The sequence below is a fragment of the Suricata suricatta genome, chromosome 7, assembly GCF_006229205.1.
Source record: "Suricata suricatta isolate VVHF042 chromosome 7, meerkat_22Aug2017_6uvM2_HiC, whole genome shotgun sequence".
Lineage (NCBI taxonomy): Eukaryota > Metazoa > Chordata > Mammalia > Carnivora > Herpestidae > Suricata > Suricata suricatta.
This window is the reverse complement of record NC_043706.1, coordinates 93,329,859-93,351,252: the sequence shown is the minus strand read 5'-3', so window position 1 is coordinate 93,351,252 and position 21,394 is coordinate 93,329,859. Positions and strand designations below refer to the sequence as shown.

Below are 21,394 nucleotides of genomic sequence, written 5' to 3'. Positions count from 1 at the left end.
TCAAAAATAAACATTTGAAAAATTAAAAGTAAATAAACTTAAAAAAAAGAAAAGAAAATATATACTGAATGATACCACTTACTTGTAAAATCTAAAAAAAAACAAAAACAAAAACAAAAAACCCTCAGAGAACTCTAGTTCAGAGAGTATTCTTAAGATTAGTACACTTGCTGTAATAACCCAAATCAAAAGGGAGGATTAGGAAAACAGGTGTTAAGAGTGTCATTAAAATTTTTTTCTTAATGCTTATTTCTTTTAGAGACAGAGAGACAAAGCACAAGCAGGGGAAGGGCAGAGAGAGCCAGAGACAGAATCTGCAGCAGGCTCCAGGCTCCAAGCTGCCCGATGCGGGGCTCAAACCCACAAACCATGAGATCATGACCTGGGCCTAAGTCGGACCCCTAACTGACTGAGCCACCCATGCACCCTAAAAATTTTTTAAAACAATACGGCTAAACTGTCAATTGTCCAATTTAAAAAATGTGCTGATTTTCCCTGATGAACATGGAGCAAAAATCCTCCACAATGTATCAGCCAACCAATCCAACAATACATTAAAAAAAATTATTCACCACCACCAAGTGGGATTTATACCTGGGATGCATGGCTCATTCAATATCCGCAAAACAATCAATGTGATTCATCACATCAGTAAAAGAAAGGACAAGAACCACATGATCCTCTCAATAGATGCAGAGAAAGCATTTGACAAAATTCAGTATCCTTTCTTGATAAAAACCCTCAAGAAAGTAGGGATAGAAGGATCATACCTCGAGATCAGAAAAGCCATATAGGAAAGACTCAATGCTATTAATCATCCTCAATGAGGAAAAACTGGAGCTTTCCCCATACGGTCAGGAACAAGACGGGATGTCCACTCTTGCTACTGTTATTCAACACACTATTGAAAGTCTTAGCCTCAGCAACCAGACAACACAAAGAAATAAAAGGCATCCAAAAATGAGGCCAGGAGGAGGTCAAACTTTCACTCTTTGCAGATGACCTGATATTCTATATGGAAAACCCAAAAGATTCCACCAAAAAACTGCTAGAACTGATCCATGAATTCAGAAAAGTGGCAGGATATAAAATCAATGCACAGAAATCAATTGCAATTCTATACACCAACAATGAAGCAACAGAAAGAGAAATCAGGGGCACCTGGGTGGCTCAGTCAGTTAAGTGTCCGACTTTGGCTCAGGTCATGATCTCGCAGTTTGCAAGTTCAAGCCCCGTGTCAGGCTCTGTGCTGACAGCTAGCTCAGAGCCTGGAGCCTGCTTCAAATTCTGTATCTCCCTCTCTCTCTGACCCTCCCTTGCTCGTGTGGTCTCTCTCTGTCTTTCAAAAGTAAATAAAAAACATTAAAAATTTAAAAAAAAAGAGAAATCAAGCAATCCATCCCATTTACAATTGCACCAAAACCATAAAATATCTAGGAATAAATCTAACCAAATAGGTGAAAAATCTATATACTTAAAACTACAGAAAGCTTATGAAGGAAATTAAAGAAGACACACAAAAAATGGAAAAATATTCCATGCTCCTGGATAGGAAAAACAAATATTGTTAAAATGTCAATATTACCCAAAGCAATCTACATATTCAATGCAATCCCTATCAAAATAACACCAGCATTCTTCACAGAGCTAGAACAAACAATCCTGAGATCTGTATGGAACCAGAAAAGACCCCAAATAGCTAAAGCAATCTTGACAAAGAAAACCAAAGCAGGAGGCATAACAATCCAGACTTCAAGCTGTATTACAAAACTGTAATCATTAAGACAGTAAGGTACTGGCACAAGAACAGACACTCAGATCAACGGAACAGAATAAAGAACCCAGAAATGGACCCACAACGTATCGCAAACTAATCTTTGACAAAGCAGGAAAGAATATTCAATGGAATACAGTCTCTTCAGCAAGTGGTGCTGGGAAAATTGGACAGTAACATGTAGAAAAATAACCTGGACCACTTTCTTACACCACACACAAAAATAAACTCAAAATGAATGAAAGACCTACATGTAGGTCAGGGAGCCATCAAAATTCTCCATGAGAAAGCAGGCAAGAACCTCTTTGACCTTGGCTGCAGCAACTTCTTACTCAACATATCTCCAGAGGCAAGGGAAACAAAAGCAAAAATGAATTATTGGGACCTCATCAAAATAAAAAGTTTCTACACAGTGAAGGAAACAATCAGCAAAACTAAAAGGCAACTGATGGAGTGGGAGAGAAGATATTTGCAAATGACATATCAGATAAAGGGTTAGTATCCAAAATCTATAAAGAACTTATAAAACTCAAACACCCAAAAAAACAAATAAGCCAGTGAAGAAATGGGCAACAGGCATGAATAGACACTTTTCCAAAGAAGCCATCCAGATGGCCAACTGACACATGAAAAAATGCTCAACATCACTGATCATCAGGGAAATACAAATCAAAACCACAACGAGAAACCACCTCACACTCGTCAGAATGGCTAACATTAACAACTCAGACAACAACATATGTTGACAAGGATGCAGAGAAAAAAGATCTGCTTTGCACTGCTGGTGGGAATGCAAACTGGTGCAGCCACTCTGGAAAACAGGATGGAGTGCCCTCAAAAAATTAAAAATAGAACTACCCTACAACCCAGCAATTGCACTACTAGGTATTTATCTAAGGGATACAGGTATGCTGTTTCAAAGAGACACATGCACCCCAATGTTTATAGCAGCACTATCAACAATAGCTAAAGCATAGAAAGAGCCCAATGTCGATCGATGGATGAATGGATTTATCCATTCTTTATCCATTCATCCATACACACACACACACACACACACACACACACACACAATGGAGTATTACTTGTCAATCAAAAAGAATGAAACCCTGCAACTATGTGGATGGAACTAGAGGATATTATGCTAAGTGAAATTAGTCAGTCAGACAAATATAATGTGACTTCACTCATATGAAGACTTTAATATATAAAACAGATGAACATAAGGGAAGGGAAGCAAAAATAATATAAAAACAGGGAGGGGGACAAAAACACAAAAGACAAATATGGAGAACAAACAGGTTACTGGAGGGGTTGTGGGAGAGGAGATAAGCTAAATGGGTAAGGGGCATTAAATAATCTACTCCTGAAATCATTGTTGCACTATATGCTAACTAACTTGGATATAAATTTTAAAAATACATTTAAAATAATAATAATAATGTAATTCAAAATTTAAAAAATAACTCAATCATAACAGACAGTCAATGCTCTTTGTCAGTTGGGACTTATTTTAAACAAACCATCTACACATTACTTTTGCTTCTACATGTTGTTTGGGATTCCTCCAAAATGGACACTGGGATCTATGAGGGAACGTCCCCAAAATGAGCATTCCAGGAGATCCAGCAGGATGCTGCAGAGGCATCTGACGGCCAAGACTTGGATGTCTCAAAACATCATCTCTGCTACTCAACGGTTCCAGCCGGTTGCAAAGGACAGGCCAATTCAAGAAGAACGAAGATAAGGTTTGAATGTTAGGATTGGGGGCCATCTTTGGAGACCAGCTACCAAATGTATTACCTTTTGTAACCATCCAGTTTTCCAAAATAGTTACACTAATGTATAGACGCTCCAGGCCCTCCACCCCTCATTAATACTCAAAACTTTAGGTACTTTTAATTGTAGCCATCCTGGTGAGTATGTATAGGCATCTAATACAGATTTTAATTTGCATTTTCCTAATGAGTGTGTTGCTGAGCAACTCCAAATCTGACCACTTGAATGTTCTCTGGTGTTGTTTTATTTGTAAAAATCTTTATCTATTTGAAATACATATTCTATGTCAAATCTATCCATCACTCACCCTCTTATACGTGGTTTATCTTTGCCATCTTGATAATGTTGTCCACTTATGAAAAAGTTACTAATCACAACAAAATCCAAAATATTTTTAAAAAGTAAATAAAATGAAAAATATCTGCATATTTACATTTAAAATTTCTTTAATGTTTTTATTTATTTTTGAGAGAGAGAGAGAGAGAGAGACAAAGTGAGTAGGGGAGGGTCAGAAAGAGGAATCACAGGATCTGAAGGCAGGCTCCAGGCTCTGAGCCAGGGGTCAGCACAGAGCCTGACACGGGGCTCGAACCCACAAACCGTCAGATCATGACCTGAGCTGAAGCCGGCCGCTCAACTGACTGAGACACCCAGGCGCCCCCATATTTACATTTTAGGCAACTGCTTTCAAAACTGTTACCAAAACTATTCCTTTAACTGCTACAAAGTAAACATTTGCTATCCTCATTCTAAATATTTTGATTTAATCATTTTAATTTATGTTTTGTTCCTTATATTAAAAATTCTAGCATTAAAAAAGTAATCCAAGGTGATTTTCATCAAAGTTATAAGCTGAAACAGCATGTCCTCCACCTTTCCGGGTTAAAACCCATCCGCTACTCAAGCATAATTTCCATTAGGACAATTAGATAATAAGGGTGGTGCTTTAAAATAAAAAGGGTTGTTTTCAATTTGTTTAAAATGCAGGAATACTACTTTTCCTGTTTCTCCCCACTCCCCTCATCATTCCATTATTATCTCCAAAAATGATAGAATCAGAGACAATGATCCCAGCTGGAATGCTGGGCATAATTACATCTTTTAAAAACCAGCATTATATCCTTCACAACATAGACCACTTTCTGATAAAAGTAGATCACTTCAGGTTTCTAAGAAGATCTTTAGAAACTAAAAGGCTGAACTATATGTTAGCACCCATAAATGTTCTTTAAATGAAAATGTTTTTAAATGCCTTCAGCTGAATTGCAAAAGAACCCTCCTAACCTAAAGTACACTAATTTGTTCAGTTTACTCCTATAATTAAGCCTATTTAAGTACCTAAATAACTAGCAAGTGTGGATTGGGGGGTGGGGAGGGATGAGCTTAAACCTCTAGAACAACTAGCAAAAGAAATGGCTCCATTTCTGATTATAACATAGTTTGAAGATGCAAATGACTTTTTAATGCCTCACACATTCAAACAACAAGCATTTACAAGTGCCTACATGTGTCACTAGGAAACAAATGACAGTCCTAACTGGTATCCTGATTCTGACTGGCTTAGACAAAGCTATACTCAGTGTCATCTATTCTGGTCCACTACCAGTTCAGAGGGATGTCCAAGACACAAGCATAATTCTCAAACCAATCTGGAATTCATTAAAAAAAAAAAAAGATGTGAAAAATATCCCTCAGTCTGAACCTGGATGAAGTTCTGAATTTGAGGAATTAAAGTGACCTTCCAGGCTTCTCCTGGATTATCAATAACTGATGCTAAGGAGGAAATGAGAACATAAACACATCCAAGAGAGGCATATGGATATAGAAACTCACAGAGACATCAACACTCACACAGACACATGGATAGGCTGAGAGCCTATCATTCAGAATCAGCAGAGAATTATCCTCTGAATCTTCAGTGATGATTTTGTTATTCATTTTTCATTTATTCTGCAAACAAGAATTAAGCACTGAGAACCTCCTTTGTGCTAGGCAGTGAGCTAGATTCTGCACACCCAGAAGATTCAGAAAACAAAGTATTTACTTAAAGGAGTATATGGTCACCAGGTAGGCAATATGAGAGGAGCTAAACAAAAGGATAGGGTGAGATACAGCCTTGGCAGACCCAGAGGCAAGAGAAGGTCCTAGTCTTGTCCAAGGAGTTTCAAGTAGTTTGTCATACCTGGTGCTTTAACAGCTGAGAACTAAGGCAGATGAGGCTGACAGATGGCAGGGACCAGGCTCTCAAGGATCTTGTAGAACACACCAGCGTGTCTGTACCTTCACCCGAGGGCATCAACAACCCTTAAGCGGGAGAATGGTATAATCCAATTATGTGTTAGAAATATTTCTTGAATGGATAAACAAGGTGTGGTGTATATATATGCAATGGAATATTACTCAGCAATCAAAAAGAATGAAATCTTGCCATTGCAACAACGTGGATGGAACTAGAGTGTATTATGCTAAGCAAAATTAGAAAAAAGACAAACATCATATGATTTCACTCATATGTAGAATTTAAGAAACAAAGATGATCATAGGGGAAGGGAAGCAAAAATAATATAAAAACAGAGAGGGAGATAAACCATAAGAGACTCTTAAATACAGAGAACAAACTGAGGGTTGCTGGTGGCATATTTAGTTAGGGGATGGGCTCACTGGGCGATGGGCATTAAGGAGGGCACTTGTTCGGATGAGCACTAGGTGTTATACGTAAGTGATGAATCACTAAATTCTATTCCTAAAAACATTATTACACTATACGTTAGCTAACTTGGATTTAAATTTAAAAAAATAAAAATAAAATAAAACTAAGAAAAAAAACAAACAAGAAAACACTGGGCTCATTATTTTCCCAGTACTTGAAATGGGGACATTACTTGAAAAAGACAAAACATTACCAAACATAAGATTAAACCAATATTAAATGAACACATAACTACAGGGGTGCCTAGATGGCTCAGTCAGTTAAGCATCTGACTTGGGCTCAGGTCATGATTTCATGATTTCGTGGTTCGTGGATTCGACCCCCCACTGGGCTCTGTGCTGACAGCTCAGGGCCATAGCCTGCTTCAGATTCTCTGTCTCCCTCTCTCTCTCATCTCTCTCTCTCAAAAATAAATATTAAAAAAATAAATTTAAAAATGAACACCTAACTACATATATAGAACTCAGAAACCTGGCATTTGTGAAATAGATTTAAGCCAAGACAATTCATCATATGGAACTTCAGAAAGAGAAAAATAATTTTCATTGCTAAAAAGTCTAAATATCTTCTAGGCTTTTCTGAGCTGGTGCTAATAGTTCCCCTTCCTTAGTCTATTTGTAAGGAGCAAATGATGAACTAACTGGTAGAGTCTAAAATTACATTATCAAGTTGTAATTTCCTAAAAATAATTTTTTAATTATATTTTTAAAAATTTTTTTAATATTTATTTTTAAGAGAGAGAGCATGAGCAGGGGAAGGGCAGAGACAGAGGGAGACACAAAATCTGAAGGAGGCTCCAGGCTCTGAGCTGTCAGCACAGAGTCTGACACGGGGCTTGAACCCACAGAACCGTGAGATCGTGACCTGAGCCGAAGTCGGATGCTCAACCGACCAAGCCACCAGGTGCACCTGAAAATGATTTTAAGAAACCTGCTGAAATATCTAACAATTACATTTAAAAATATTTTTACTATAGAATATAATAAATAGGCTACATTGGATAAAATATTGAATAGTTACCTACCACCCAGCTTTATCAAATCTTTATATTTTAACATACTTATTCCAAAATTTAAGTAATAAAACATTAGATACAGCTGAAGCCTCCCTTTGCATCCTATTTTCTCAGAGAAAATATCCCCACGCTATGCAATAGTCCATTTTAGAAATACATTCTGATTTATTTATCCAGTTTTGTAACATCTGCTAGTTATTCCCACAAAACAGACTCTGCATCCATTCTTCTGTTGAGGTGTTTTTTTCTTCTGTTTTTGATAGTTCTTTATGTAATCTAGATAATAATCCATAATCAATTATTTTTAATGCAAGTATTTTCTCCCAATCTGTGTTCTGCCTTTTCACTTTTTCTAGAACGCTTTTACTTGGCTAAAAGTTTTAAATTTTAGTATAGTCAAATGTATCCATCTTTATCTTGACAATTTAGGTTTCTTATCTTGTATAGGAAATTCTTACTAGTCCCAGGTTCATAAAGATATTCCTTGATATTTTCTTCAAGAAGTTTAAGACATTGATTCTATGTAATTTATGTTTATGTTTAAAGAAAAGATACCTAATTTTATTTTACTTTTCACATAATCAATTGTCTCAGCCTCTCATCTACATTTATTGACTAGACCATCTTTTTCCCTACTGATTTTCAGTGCCAAGTCAATAGTACATCAAGTTTTCACACAAGTTCTGAACTTTCTACTTTGTTCCATTTGTCTGTCTGTCTAATGGAACACTGAATGGTTCTGTTGACTAAAGGCAGGTATACATAAAGAGAAGTAATGGGAAATTAGATAAAAAAGCTAGACTAAGTACAGTTTAAGAAGAATTGTGAATATAATGAATGGTCTCCCACCAGCCTTCAAATCTGCTCAGGGACCAACCATTAACTTAGAGCAGGAGTCAGCAAATAGTGACTTGTGGGCCAAACTCAGCCTGACACCTGTTTCTGTAAATAAGTATTTGTTGGAGTATATTTTTTTATGTATTTTTGTGGCTGCTTTGACTACAGCAGGAGAACTGAATAATTGGGAGCGAGGTCATATGGCCCCCTAAGTCTAAATGGTTTCCTAAGTGGTTCTTTAAAGTAAATATTTGCCAAATAAATAAATATTTGCCAACCCATGATCTAGAGATCTGACTATAATCTCAGCATAGATTCCACAGTACTTATTCCTCTTTATGGCCTATGAAATTTTGTACCCATAACCAAAGTAGTAAGCTTTGGTTGATAAAGACAGGAAACATTCCAATCCTCAACATTATGAAATAGGGCTATATCCCTTCCTCTAAATTCATTTCAAGAGATTTATTAAAGATATTCTCATCTATGTTGATGGCATAATTTCACCTTAGGAATTATGACAAAACTTAAAATATAGTTGAATACACTGGTTAATTATTCTGTAGACAAAAACATGCCTGTTACACTCTGTTTCTCGAATTTCAGATTTTAAATGAGTCTGGGATGTGTTATTTCTCAAAAAACAATGTGGTCTGACTCCTGATTGTACTTTTCACAGACAATGCCACCACTGGGTTAGGACATAATTTTGCTTCAGCTTTCATAAAAATGTGATACAAGAGACATTCATGTAAAAATATTCCTGGTCTTTAATAAATTTGTAGCTATAGATGTTCCCCATTTTGTATTCAATGTTGCTTATGGTTTTCTAATAAATAAACGGATCAGGGAAATTTTACCCAAATCATGCTGCTCAACCGATTTTACCTATAGGAAATCCTGGCTCTAAGAAGAAGAATGGAGAGAATATGCATTCCCTCCTTTAGGTGTACGAGAGAAGGGAAGAACTGAGGAAAAACAGCAAATAGCCTAGTCTTGGATCCAGGTAAGTAGGGCTCCCACATGTCCCAGGAGGAAAGGCTACAGCCCAGCATTCCAGGTATCCTGCTCAGAGCCTCTGTGTCCTACAAGCTTGAACAGGAAAAGCATCAAGACCTGAGATTAGCTGGCTTTAAAGGCAGGCCAGGTCTCTTCTATGTGATCTATGCATTGTTCTTAGGAGGGTAAAGACAGGTATCCAAATAAAAGATAGGATGTAAGAGGAAGTTGGAAATAATTTCTCATTAGGGAAATCCTGAAAAGTATTTTGTAGAGAGCAGGAGGAAAAGCAAAGGAATACTGTGCCTTCCACTCCCATTCCCAGGTCACTTAGGCTCCGATGTCTCCTCCCAAGGGATGAAAAACCCCGGCTGCCTGTATTCCTCTGATTAATGGAAACAGAGATGTTCACAGCAGCTCCACACTCTACTTAATTCCCTCCCTCCCTGACTCTAGAAATGCTTGATTTGGCTGTGTAAAAGTAATTCTAATTATAGTGATTTACATGAACTACTTACCATTTATGCCTAATTACCTCACAGCACAATAACAATTATGCATACATTAAATGTGTCAGATTAACCTGGTGGTAGGTTTTATTTGATAACAAAGGTAAAGTGTTCATAAATGCTCATTCTTCAGAGTTTGTTGCTTCTACACAATGGTCATCTGCTCCGAACTTTTTCAAATTTTTAATAGAGAAAATATTGTTATACAGGTATGTCAAAGCAGCCTAGTAACTGCCACCAGTGTTTTTCTCACCAATAATTCAGATGCATTTTATTTTAATATTATAGCTTAGCGTTACACCAAGTTTCTTAAGAGTACTATGGGGAAAAAAAGTCCACTATAATGAATGTTTAAATATCTGCATTAACAACAAATGCCTAGGGGCACTTGGATGGCTCAGCTGGTAGAACACACAACTCCTGATCTCCAGCCCCATGATGGGCGTAGAGCTTACATGAAAAACAAAAAATAAGTATCTACATTGCTAAGTGAAATAAGTCAGACAGAGGAAGACAAATGCTTTTTTCACTTATATGTAGAATTCTAAAACAGCAAAATTGGTAAAATGGTGGTTACCAGGGGCTGGATGCTGGGAGAAACGGGAAAATATTGTTCCAAAAGTACAAACTGCCAGCTATAGGATAAGTCCTATAGGGGGTCTAAAGCACAGCATGGTTCCCAAAATTAATAAGACTGTATTATATACTCAAAATTAGTTAAGACAGATCTTAAATGTTTTTATCACCAAAAAAAAAAAAAAAAAAAACAACCCAAAATGGTAATTATGTGAGGGAATGGTGATATTAACTAACCTCATTGTGGTCATCTTTTGTAATACATGAGTATCAAATCATCACATGTACCCCTTGAACTTTCACAAGCTATATGTCAATAATCTCTCAATATGCTTAGAAAAAATAAAATCATAAATCCTATTTTCCAAAATCAACAAGTTTAAAAATAAATTTCTCCCTTCAGTAAAAAAACCTAGTAGCCCCAGTTTTCCTTCTCTGATACTTGGCATATTGGTGCTTATTTTTAGAAGAGATAGGTTTTCAACTATGTGGTCAATTAATCTTCAACAAAGCAGGAATCCAATGGAAAAAAGACAGTTTTTTCAACAAATAGTGTTGGGAAAACTGAACAGCAGCATGCAAAAGAATGAAACTGGAACACTTTCTTACACCATACACAATAAATTCAAAATAGATTCAAGACCTAAATGTACAACATGAAACCATTAAAATCCTAGAGGAGGACATAGGCAGTAACCTCTTTGACATCAGCTGTAGCAACTTCTTACTAGATATGTCTCCTAAGACAAGGAAAACAAAAGCAAAAATAACTATTGGGACTTCATCAAAATAAAAAGCTTCTGCACAGCTAAAGATACAATCAACAAAACTAAAAGGTAAACTACAGAATGAGAGAAGATAGTTGCTAATGACATATCCAATAAAGGGTTAGTATCCAAAATACATAAAGAACGTCTACAATTCAACACCCAAAAAACAAATAATCCAGTGAAGAAATGGGCAGAAGATATAAATAGACATTTGTCCATAAAAGACACACAGCTGACTAATATATCACTCATCATCAGGGAAATACAAATCAAACCACAATGAGATACCACCTTACCCCTGTCAGAATGGCTAAAATTAACAACACAGGTGTTTTTAGATCCTGAGAAATGGGAGCCCTTTTACACTGCTGGTGGGAATGCAAACTGGTGCAGCGACCCTGGGAAATAGTATGGAGGTTCCTCAAAAAGTTAAAAATAGAACTACTCTATGACTCAGCAATTCCACTACCAGGTATTTACCCAAAGGATAAAAAAATACTGACTCAAAGGGATACATGCACCCTGATGAGCCCAAATGTCCCTCAACTGATGAGTGGATAAAGAAGATGTGGTGTGTACACACACACACACACACACACACTGGAACATTACTCAGCCTTAAAAAAAAAAAAAGAATGAAATCTTGATGAAGCTCGAGTGTATTAGGCTAAACTGTTGGGAAATAGGACGAACTGTCCTCAGTTCTCAGCACTGTCCTTGTGAATAAAACATCTTTATCAGACTTCTGCTCCCAGAACGCTGGGAAAAGGGGACTTGATGAAGTCCCAAGAGGACGTGCAGGACAGAGCTTTCCTGGGCATCAGCCAAGTGCGTCAAGAAGCCGCGACACCAGAGATATACCCACACACAGTTGCAAGCTGTTCCGGTTCTGCCCGCTCTGTATCTGTATCTATTGTTCTGGTTAAACATTTACTGCTATTTAAACGTTTACTGCTCTCTCCAGGCTTGTAAGGAGGGTATAAAATAAGATGCTGTTCCTAGTAAAGTTTGCCATTAGCCCTCAGCTCTTGGTCCGTCTCCATCTCTCTCGGGGACGATTACAGTTTCCAGTCTCTCCGGGACCATTTATGCTTCCATTAAGGAGCATCCACTGTTCACGCTGCCACAAGGAGCGTCCCTTGCTCACGTTCTCATTCTCCGGGTTTGGGAACATCCCTGTTTCCACTGGCTATCAGCCTTTGGGACCGGTCATTGCGTCTTGCTTGTCGGCTCCCCAGGATCCCTCCTCACGAAGGAGAACCTACCATGCTAAACGAAATAAGTCCGTCAGAAAGACAAATAATGTCTGTAAAAACTGGACCTTGGGCTGATGTTACTCTTCAATGAAGGATGCAAAGTCCCAGAGGGAAACAGCCAGACCACCCCTGGGTGAGGGATTTCCTCACTTGACCTTTGGAGGGATCCTTCCCGCCCTCTCCTTTCTCTCTTCAGATCTCCAGTGGTCTAACCCTAGTACTCCCGCGACAACTGAAGGTCTCTGGCCAAGGCAGCTCCCTGGTGTGGTCTGGAAGGTCTGAAGGGGAAGGTCCCCTTCCCTCTCCTCTATTCAATAAACTTCTAGATCTTAAAAAAAGGAAAAAAACTAAAGCGTTTATATATGTGTTTTATTCAAATTATATTAGATGTTTGGGTCTTTTTTAATGTTAAAGATTTGGCAAACTTAAACTACAGGACAAATACTTCCACAAAGAGATGTTCATCTGTTTACAAAAGACTATTCACAATGCATTAGGATTCAACAAATATAAGCTTTAAGTAGATGTATTTAAAACTATCCGAGATGTCTAATCTCTTACTTCTATTAGATTACAACTACACCTTAAAGCCAGGCATCCTATATACTAAATATTACATTTACTTACAGCTAAATACCTGTCAATTTACTAGGCAGACCCATCATTGGCACTTCAGAAATCAAAAGAGGAAGTGTGGGAGAATACCCCCAAAAAGAGCCAAACAACAATTTAAAAAAAAAAGACATGTTGAATTGGCAACCAGATACATTAAGGATTAAAGGGTACTTTTCACTGGATGTGAGTTCATCAGTCACTGTAAGATGAACCCCAAGGATGAGGAGGCGGGGGGGGGGGGGGCGGACTGAATTTCTAAAAGGGAAAGAGAGGAGTAGAAAGAGAACAAATTAGAACATTCATGAAAGCAATTTAACTCTCAGATAACCAAAAACCCAGTTAAATAAAACATCCTGTTTCCTGGCTATGACACATAACCACACCAATATTTTATTTGGAAGACCATCTGTATTACAGACTATAATTAGGTACACAGTACATAAGCTCTCTGTTTTCCAAACTTTTTGGTTCTTTACTCACCTATGAACTTCTGGAAATATTGGAAAAAGAAGAGGTAGCCACCTAAAGGGAGAACTCATTATTACTTCCTATAACCATTGTGTTGGACTGGCCAATCACAGTGCCACCACCCTCACAGTCTACTTCTAGAAGGAACCACCATGCTCATGGGAGTCCTGGATGGTTCCTTAGGCAGAGATCTGATCAGTATAAGATCTGGCTAGTGGCCTCTGAAAAGCCTGGTATGAAAGCTCTGCCCACACAGGGATAATGTGATTGAATGTCCTATCAGGTTCTTAGTCGGGAATTTAAACCACTGATACAGGAAGAAAATCAATAAGCTGAGAGAACAGAAATGGAAATGAACATGGGGGAAAGGAACAACAAAGCAAGCGAACAACATGAATGGCACAGCACTGGAGCAAGACTCAGCAAGTACCTGTTACTACTGCCAGTCAAGTCGGCGGCTCTCAGAGCCACTGACGCAAAGCCAACTGGGTCCTGGCTGTAGGAGGGAGATGCCCTTCATTGTTATTTGCATATGTAGTCTTTCTCTAAATCTCCAATTCTTTCTGTAACCTAAATGAATTCCTATTCCATTTAACCAAAAGACATTCACACAATGACAGCCTTTTTCTTTCCATAAAAATAAAACTATCTAAGTATACACTAAAGATTTTTGTTAAGTAAAATTACTTTGACTACAGGGGTTTTTTTTTTAATTTATTTGAGAGAGAGAGAGAGAGAGAGAGAGAGAGGGAGGGAGAGAGAGAGAACAAGCAGGGGAGGAGCAGAGAGAAGGAGAGACAGAATCCAAAGCAGGCTCTCCACCATCAGCAACAGAGCCCGATGCAGGGCTCAAACTTAGAAACCATGAGATCATGACCTGAGCCGAGATCAAGAGTCAGATGCTTAACCAACTACACCACCCATATGCCCCTAGAGTTTGTAAATAAAGTACTACTAACATATGTTATACAGAACCTTTTCTCTAAAGGCCTCATAATAACAGAATATTTGTGTTGGTGGGGGGGAAATGTTTTGGCCAGTTAATTAAAGAAAACTAGGTTCTCTGGTTGAGCCATCCTCTAATTCTTATTACCATTAATTCCTCTCATAATTTGAAGATGACACTGCTGATGACAATGGCTTCTATATTGGGATAAGGAGGAACACCTTGGTGGCTCAGTTGTTTAACGGTCTGACTTCGGCTCAGGTCATGATCTCCCAGTTCATGAGATTTAGCCTACGTCAGGCTCCACAGGCTGATGGCTCAGAGACCACTTGGGATTCTCTCTCTCCCTCTCTATCTCTCTCTGCCCCTCTCCCACTCTCTCACATGATCTCTCAAAATATATAAATAAACACTTAAGGGGGGAAAAAGGGTGCCTGGGTAGCTCAGTCGGTTAAGCGTCCAACTTCTGCTCAGGTCATATCTCATAGGTTGTGGGTTTGAGCCCTGCATCAGGCTGTGCTGACAGCTGAGAGCCTGGAGTCTCCTTCTGATTCTGTGTCTCCCTCTCTCTCTGCCCCTCCCCTCCTCATGCTCTGTCTCTGTCCCTTTCCCTCTCTCAAAAATAAACAAACATTATAATGGAATAAGGAATGGGAATTTTCCTGTTGGCTCAGAATTTCAGCAAAAGCTCAAAGCTAAGGACAAGGAGAAACAAGTTTCCCTAGATTCTAAAGAGAGTATTAGTCATATCTGTGCAGGAATTACTTTAAAAAGAAAAACAAAAGGCAAAAATATCCCTAAAAACAAAGTGAAACTGAAGAAAGTAATCAAGGTAGACAGCTATTAGCTAAGTAAGGAATGCTGTGGCATCCATCTCCCCCAGATAAACTGCATGGTAAGAGTGGTGGTCCCTAAGAGAAATATCCAAAAAGACTAGGATTGAGGGTATGACAAGAGGGACATCCCCCACCCAGCCGGATGCTTGTTTAGGTGAGGAAATTCACAGGCAGTTACCAAAGCAGGCTATGGAAGTGTTCATGGAAGTACCCGACACATGTTCCCAGGAGGCTGACTGGAGCTGGAGTATGGATTAGAGAAAGGAGATGTCATTCTCCCTGTGGCCTAAGTAGACACCATAAAAGGCGTTCTGACCAGAGCTATCCTGAAAGGAGCCCACTCAAGAAGGCTAAGAGAAAAGGCAAGGGGAGCCAGCAGAAAGCAGTGGTGCCAGGTGTTCAACTAGAACCCTAAGAGGTCCAAAAATGGAGCAGTGGGGAAGTTCCCCCAGGGTCCATAAGAACCCACCATTGTACCCCTCAACAAAGGGCTAGCATGTCAGAGTCTACCACACCAGACTCTTAATTGGTCACTTAAGACTGCTGTTTCACTCTAATCTTCCATCCCTCTCATCCTGACCCTGGAGAAGCCAGGCAAGCAGACAGAGGAGGAGGAAAGAAAGGGAAAGAGCAAATCACTCTGCCTTCTGCACTGCTGATCCTGGGACAGGCCTGAGCTAGAGACAGGAAGTTTTTGAATTCCACAGCTGTCATTTGGACTAGACTACGTTGGTCATTACTTAAATATGAGGCTATCTGAATCCTCCACAAAGGTAAAAGAAAGCTATGGAACATCAAGAGATCAGAAATGGACATCCAATAGAGCTTGTTTAAAGGAAGTGATGAGAAATCTTAAAGCGGTTTCATGATTGTACCAACTGCACTGAATCCATTTTATATGTCTACACTTTTAACTGTTTGATCTTTTATATCACACAAACCTTACCTTTGAAAAAAGTCCTCCTGTCTCTATATCATATCCTTTAAGGTCCTCATGTAATTTCTGCAAACACTGTATGACTCTTCTTTGATGTTCATCGTCCTTTATCTCATGAGCTTTGATCAGAAAGTCATAGTGGTCCAGGGGTCCATGGCAAACAGCCAAAGCTTTTGAGTAAACCTCTGTAGCTGCCGTTGGAGACATAATCTCAGGTGTTTGAACTGTATATGCTGTAAACAAAAATATAAAGACTTTCTTAGAGGAATGTTTAATAGTATTCTACATGTTTCTTAGTGGTCCCATTAAAACCTTTAAGTTACAAGTATGTATGTGTGAGCTTTTTATTGTAAATCTCTTTTTATAAAAATAAAACACATTCTGTTCAATAAATATAATCATCTTTTAATAAAGGAGTAGGGGCATCTGGGAGTCTCAGTCAGTTAAGTGTCCAACTCTTCATTTTGACCCAGGTCACGATGTCATGGTTTGCGAGATCAGGCCCCTGTGCTGTCAGTGCAGAGCCTGCTTAGGATTCTCCCTCTCTCTCTCTCTCTCTCTCTCTCTCTCTCTCTCTCTCTCTCTCTCTGCCCCTCCCCTGCTCACACTCTTTCTCTCAAAATAAATGAATATTTAAAAAAATAAAATAGGGGAGCCTGGGTGGCTCAGTCGGTTAAGCATCCAACTTTGGCTCAGGTCATGATCTCACAGTTACAGGTTCGAGCCCCATGTCCAGCTCTGTGCTAACAGCTCAGAGCCTGGAGCCTAATTCGGATTCTGTGTCTCCCTCGCTCTCTCTCTCTGCCCTGCCTCCACTCACACCCTGTCTCAAAAATTACATTAGAAATTTTTTAATAAAATAAAAAGGAATAAACTCCAAGCCCCATAAGCTATCATTCTAGAAAACCTAACCTGCCACAGAGTCTCTGCTTTGTCTCTACTCCATTAAATAAGCCACATGGGCTCATCAGATCCTTCCCCACAGCAGGGCTGGTCCCTCTGAATTAGGCCTAATTCTGGCTCTTAAGTACCAAGGCAGACACACAGAGACTAGCCACAAAGGGTTTTCAACTCCCCCTTTATTGTTTATTCTTCAAAAACACACAGCATTCAGATATTACCACATTGATTTCAGCCCTCTGCTTATAAGATTCCTACCCTTTTCCACAACTTTTAAGATGGACATAAAGAGCTGAAACACAATAGAGTGTCTATGTCAAAGCAGTGAGCTTTTCTGATCCTTTTTTAGCTTCTCCTGGGAGAGAAATGATTGGCTGTGGCAAGATCAATCATAACTATTCCTTATCTGGGGCAGTCTCAAGGAGCAGAAACTCCCTTTCGGTTTTTATTTTATTTATTCTTTCATTGAGGTAGAATTGAGATACAATGTTATATTAGTATCAAGTGGACAACATAGTGATTCAACAATTCTATACATCATGCAGTGCTCACCACAATCAGTGTAGTCACCATACAAAGTTATAATATTGACTATCTCTCTTCCTACTTTGTAAAAGCAACAATAAACAGCAGCAAACTGCTGCAAACAGCACATTTTTAGATAGTGCCATTGCCCATCTTTGAGTCTGACAAAACTTTTGCAAAGATACACTGCCAGTATTATTCTTGTTTCACTGAATACCATGTTTCCTTTGTTTCAGTAACATGAAAATTACTTACCTTGGGGTAAAAAAAAATAACAGTCAAGGTTATTTCCATCTTTTTCCCAAGAGAGGAAAAAAATTCTAAATAAACCATGAATGCTGGGGATAGGGCAGGGCTGTCTTCTAATAGCTGTTCTTCCTTTCTGAATAAAAGTTTTAGTTGGGTGCAAGGCTGCCCAGCTTAATTACCCATTTCTGGCCTCTCAAGCAGCCAGGCACGGCCATATGACCGGTTCTAGCCAATGGAATGTCACCTGAAACCTGCAGCTCTGGTACATGCCCTCCCAGAGAAGGGACAAGTCCCTCCTCTTCCCCCTCCTCCCTCTTCTTCTAACTGCAGTGCAAGTATAGCGACTGCGGCTGGAAAAGCCAACCTGGCAAGAGAGGCCTGCAAACACTGAGCAAAGCAGAGCAAAGTTCTCCAACAGTGCTGAGCTGCCAGACCAGCTCGGGGCCACCTACCAGATTTTTACGGAAAAGAATAATAAACTTCTGTCTTGCTTTTCAACCAGGTCCTCAGCCAATCATCCATAAATACAACTCATTTTATACAGTAAATACTCTAATCCATCCCCTCCCACGCTTCCTCAGACTGCCACCCTAGCTGGGGCTCTCATGGTCTCGGGCTTGGCCTCCCTGCCTCTGATCACCTCCGCTGCCCCCAAATTTACCACCATCTCTAAATTATCTTCCATCAACTATAGAAATGATCTTGCTAAAATCCAAATGTGATTTTATCAATATTTTTCTTGAATTTCATCTCACTGTTTAAAGGATGGTTTTCAAGCATAATTTTAACAGCAGCACCTTTTTTTTTTAACATACAAAATCTTCTAAGGAATCCTAAATTTATTAAAGAGAAAAGTGGGAGGTGGGCACAAAACCCCACCCTCTTCACATCTCCCTCATTTCCACAGCTGTACCACACCCATTTCCAAAGCAGCCCCCGAAACCACTTTTCCACCTTATAGAACCATACTAAGTACAAACACTGTGCAGAAGAGTTGGCACAGCAGGCCTGAGTTCACTGTCCTTGGAAAGGTCTGCTTGCTTGGTGGACCCTTGGCTGGGAATTTGCATTCCAAGAGGGCTCCCACCATTCCCAGAAATGGAAAGAGTGACTCACCGTGACTGAACTGTTTATACCATGCACAAGCAACATGGTTTATGCTGAACACCTAGTTTCCTTCTACACGTCCAGAATTTTGGTACATGCTATGCAAAAAGTAGCTACGTGACCACCCCCACCCCATCCTAGGCCATGAGTCTCGACGGAGCTTCCCTAACAGACAATATTTCACATCTCTTGGCACAATTCATTACTGGAGGAACAAAGCATATCTTATGTGACTCCACTGGAAGAAGACTCTTGGAAGCTTGCCCCTAATTTCTTCCAGATTTTGCCCCACATGCCTTTCCCTTTTGCTGTATTGTGTTTGTATCCTTTGCTGTAATAAGCAATAGTCACGAGTACAACTACAGACTGAATCTTGTGAATTCTCCTAGCAAGTCATCACACCTGGAGGTCGTCTTGGGAATCCCCCAGCAGAGGATCCTCATTCTTCAGTTCAAGAAATCCAGAATGGCACCCCAGTCTGCATTTCCAGACTACTCTCCCTCTACTCTCCAAAAGGCATCCACTGGTACAAGAAATAATTATCTATCACATGTAATGGGTAACAGGGTAATAAGAGAATATCAAGGTTGCTTTTTTTTTTTTTAAGTAGGGGTGGAGGGGCAAAAAACGCAGCAGTAATGTATCAGATCAACGGGCACTAACAAGTAAAAGAAATTTGGGTACTGAAAAACTGGTTATGAAACTATTCTAGGTGGGAAATAATAAAGGCCTAAATTGGGATGGGCAATAGTAGAAATGTCAGAAAGCTGGTTAGAATGGAAAATGCAAAGGCAGACTCAATAATGGGAGTTGCCTTCTAGTCAGATAGATTACTTACCACATCCCAAATCCATTCTTTCACTTCATAGTCATGCCTTTGTTCATACAGATTTCCCTGACTGGACAGCCTCCTCTTCCAACCTCTGCCGGCCTAATCTCTCCCTGCAAAACCTCACCATCCTTCAAAGTCCCTTAGCTCCCTACCAACAAAACCTCCCACCTCGCCTGTATTTACCCACCCTTTTCTCTTTCCTTGGCCTAAGAGTTGTTTCTCATTCCATCAAGGATATTAATGCCTTCTTGTCCTCTGATCAGAGGCTTTCAAATTTTCGAACCCTATTTAATAATCATGATCCAATATTCACTCATGTATAAATAACTAAAAAACAATTTTCATAAAATAAGACATTTAGTAAGAGTATAAAATGATTTAAAAAGAAAACTATGCATGATATACTCTAGTATTTTTAATAATATTTTACTATATACACAGGCACCTGGGTGGCTCAGTCGGTTAAGCAGCTGACTTCAGCTCAGGTCATCATCTCGCGGTTCGTGGGTTCGAGCCCCACATCGGGCTCTGTGCTGACAGCTCAGAGCCTGCAGCCTGCTTCAGAGTCTGTGTCTCCTTCTCTCTCTGCCCCTCCCCTGCTCATGTTCTGTTTGTCCCTCAAAAATAAATAAACATTAAAAAAAATTTTTAATATTTTACTATATATATATGTGACCTATATATGTACTAAGAACTACTAGATTTAGTTATATTAAATGCCATATATTATACTTATTTACCTTTTTGTTTTCTCTCCGCCTTCACCACCCAGAGTGTTTGTTAGTTTGTTGTTCCCCAGAGTAGATGTTCTTTGAGGACAGGAATTCTTGTCTGTTTTTGTTCAATGCTATATTCCCCAGTGAACAGTTCCTGGTACAAAACTGGTGCTTATTAAATATTCCGTGAATCCCCTCCCTTTCTACTTTTCCAGAGATGTCATTCTCTTCACTAACCACCTCTGTATTATATCATCAATCCCCTCTCTACCAGATTTTTCATACCAACTCAACCCTTTCCTATCTCCGAATTATATAATAACAACAAAACCAGTCATAAGAGGTCTGCTCTCCCTCCTCTCCTGCACAAGCCAAACCACTTGAGTTACCTTTACTTTTTCTAGCCACTCCCTCGCATCCTGCTCAATCCTCAATCCGTTGTGGTCAAACTTCTACTGAGACAGATGCTGCCAACTTGACCCAAGGCCTACTGTTGCCGAATCCAGGAGCTACTCTTCAGTCTGCATATTCCTTTTCATGGTCACAAAATATCTTTTTTAAAAATGGTCATTAGAAAGATCAGGGCTGTGGGCAAAGTATGTTGTTCCTCTTGGCCTGTAGAGAGGCTTAACATTCTTTGCTTCTACTTTTTTACTAGCCTAACATCTTTATTTAGTAGTATACACTTCTCCTGCATTTTCAAAAAAGAGAACCAAGGCACTGATGTGTAAGCAGGCATGAAAAGAGAAATAGCATTTATCCAGTTCCACATGTAAGGAGCCTGAAAGTTGCCACTCTATCCTAACAACGAAAAAGCTGAACAGACTGAAAACCAACATCTCTTCCCAGATCCACAGAACAAGGGAGGATGCAGGGCAAACCATTGCCCCTAAGATGTAGAAGAAAGACAGGCAAACACAGGGAGTAATCGCTTACCAGAGCAGAGTCACAAGTGGAAACCACCCCAGGAACCAATGCCAGAGTAGGAAAACCTGAACTTATTTGACAAATTGCTGGGAGCTCAATGTGGACAACTCA

At 39.3% G+C, this 21,394-nt stretch overlaps 1 protein-coding gene across 1 annotated transcript in view; it reads right to left on the bottom strand.

Annotated features, from left to right (window-relative positions):
* Nucleotides 1-21,394, bottom strand: part of AFG1L (AFG1 like ATPase) — a 202,071-nt gene that overhangs the window by 145,645 nt on the left and 35,032 nt on the right. Inside the window, exon 3 of the mRNA XM_029944048.1 lies at nt 16,037-16,260. Within this exon, the coding sequence (XP_029799908.1) occupies nt 16,037-16,260 (224 nt within the window). The remainder of the gene's footprint in view (nt 1-16,036; nt 16,261-21,394) is intronic.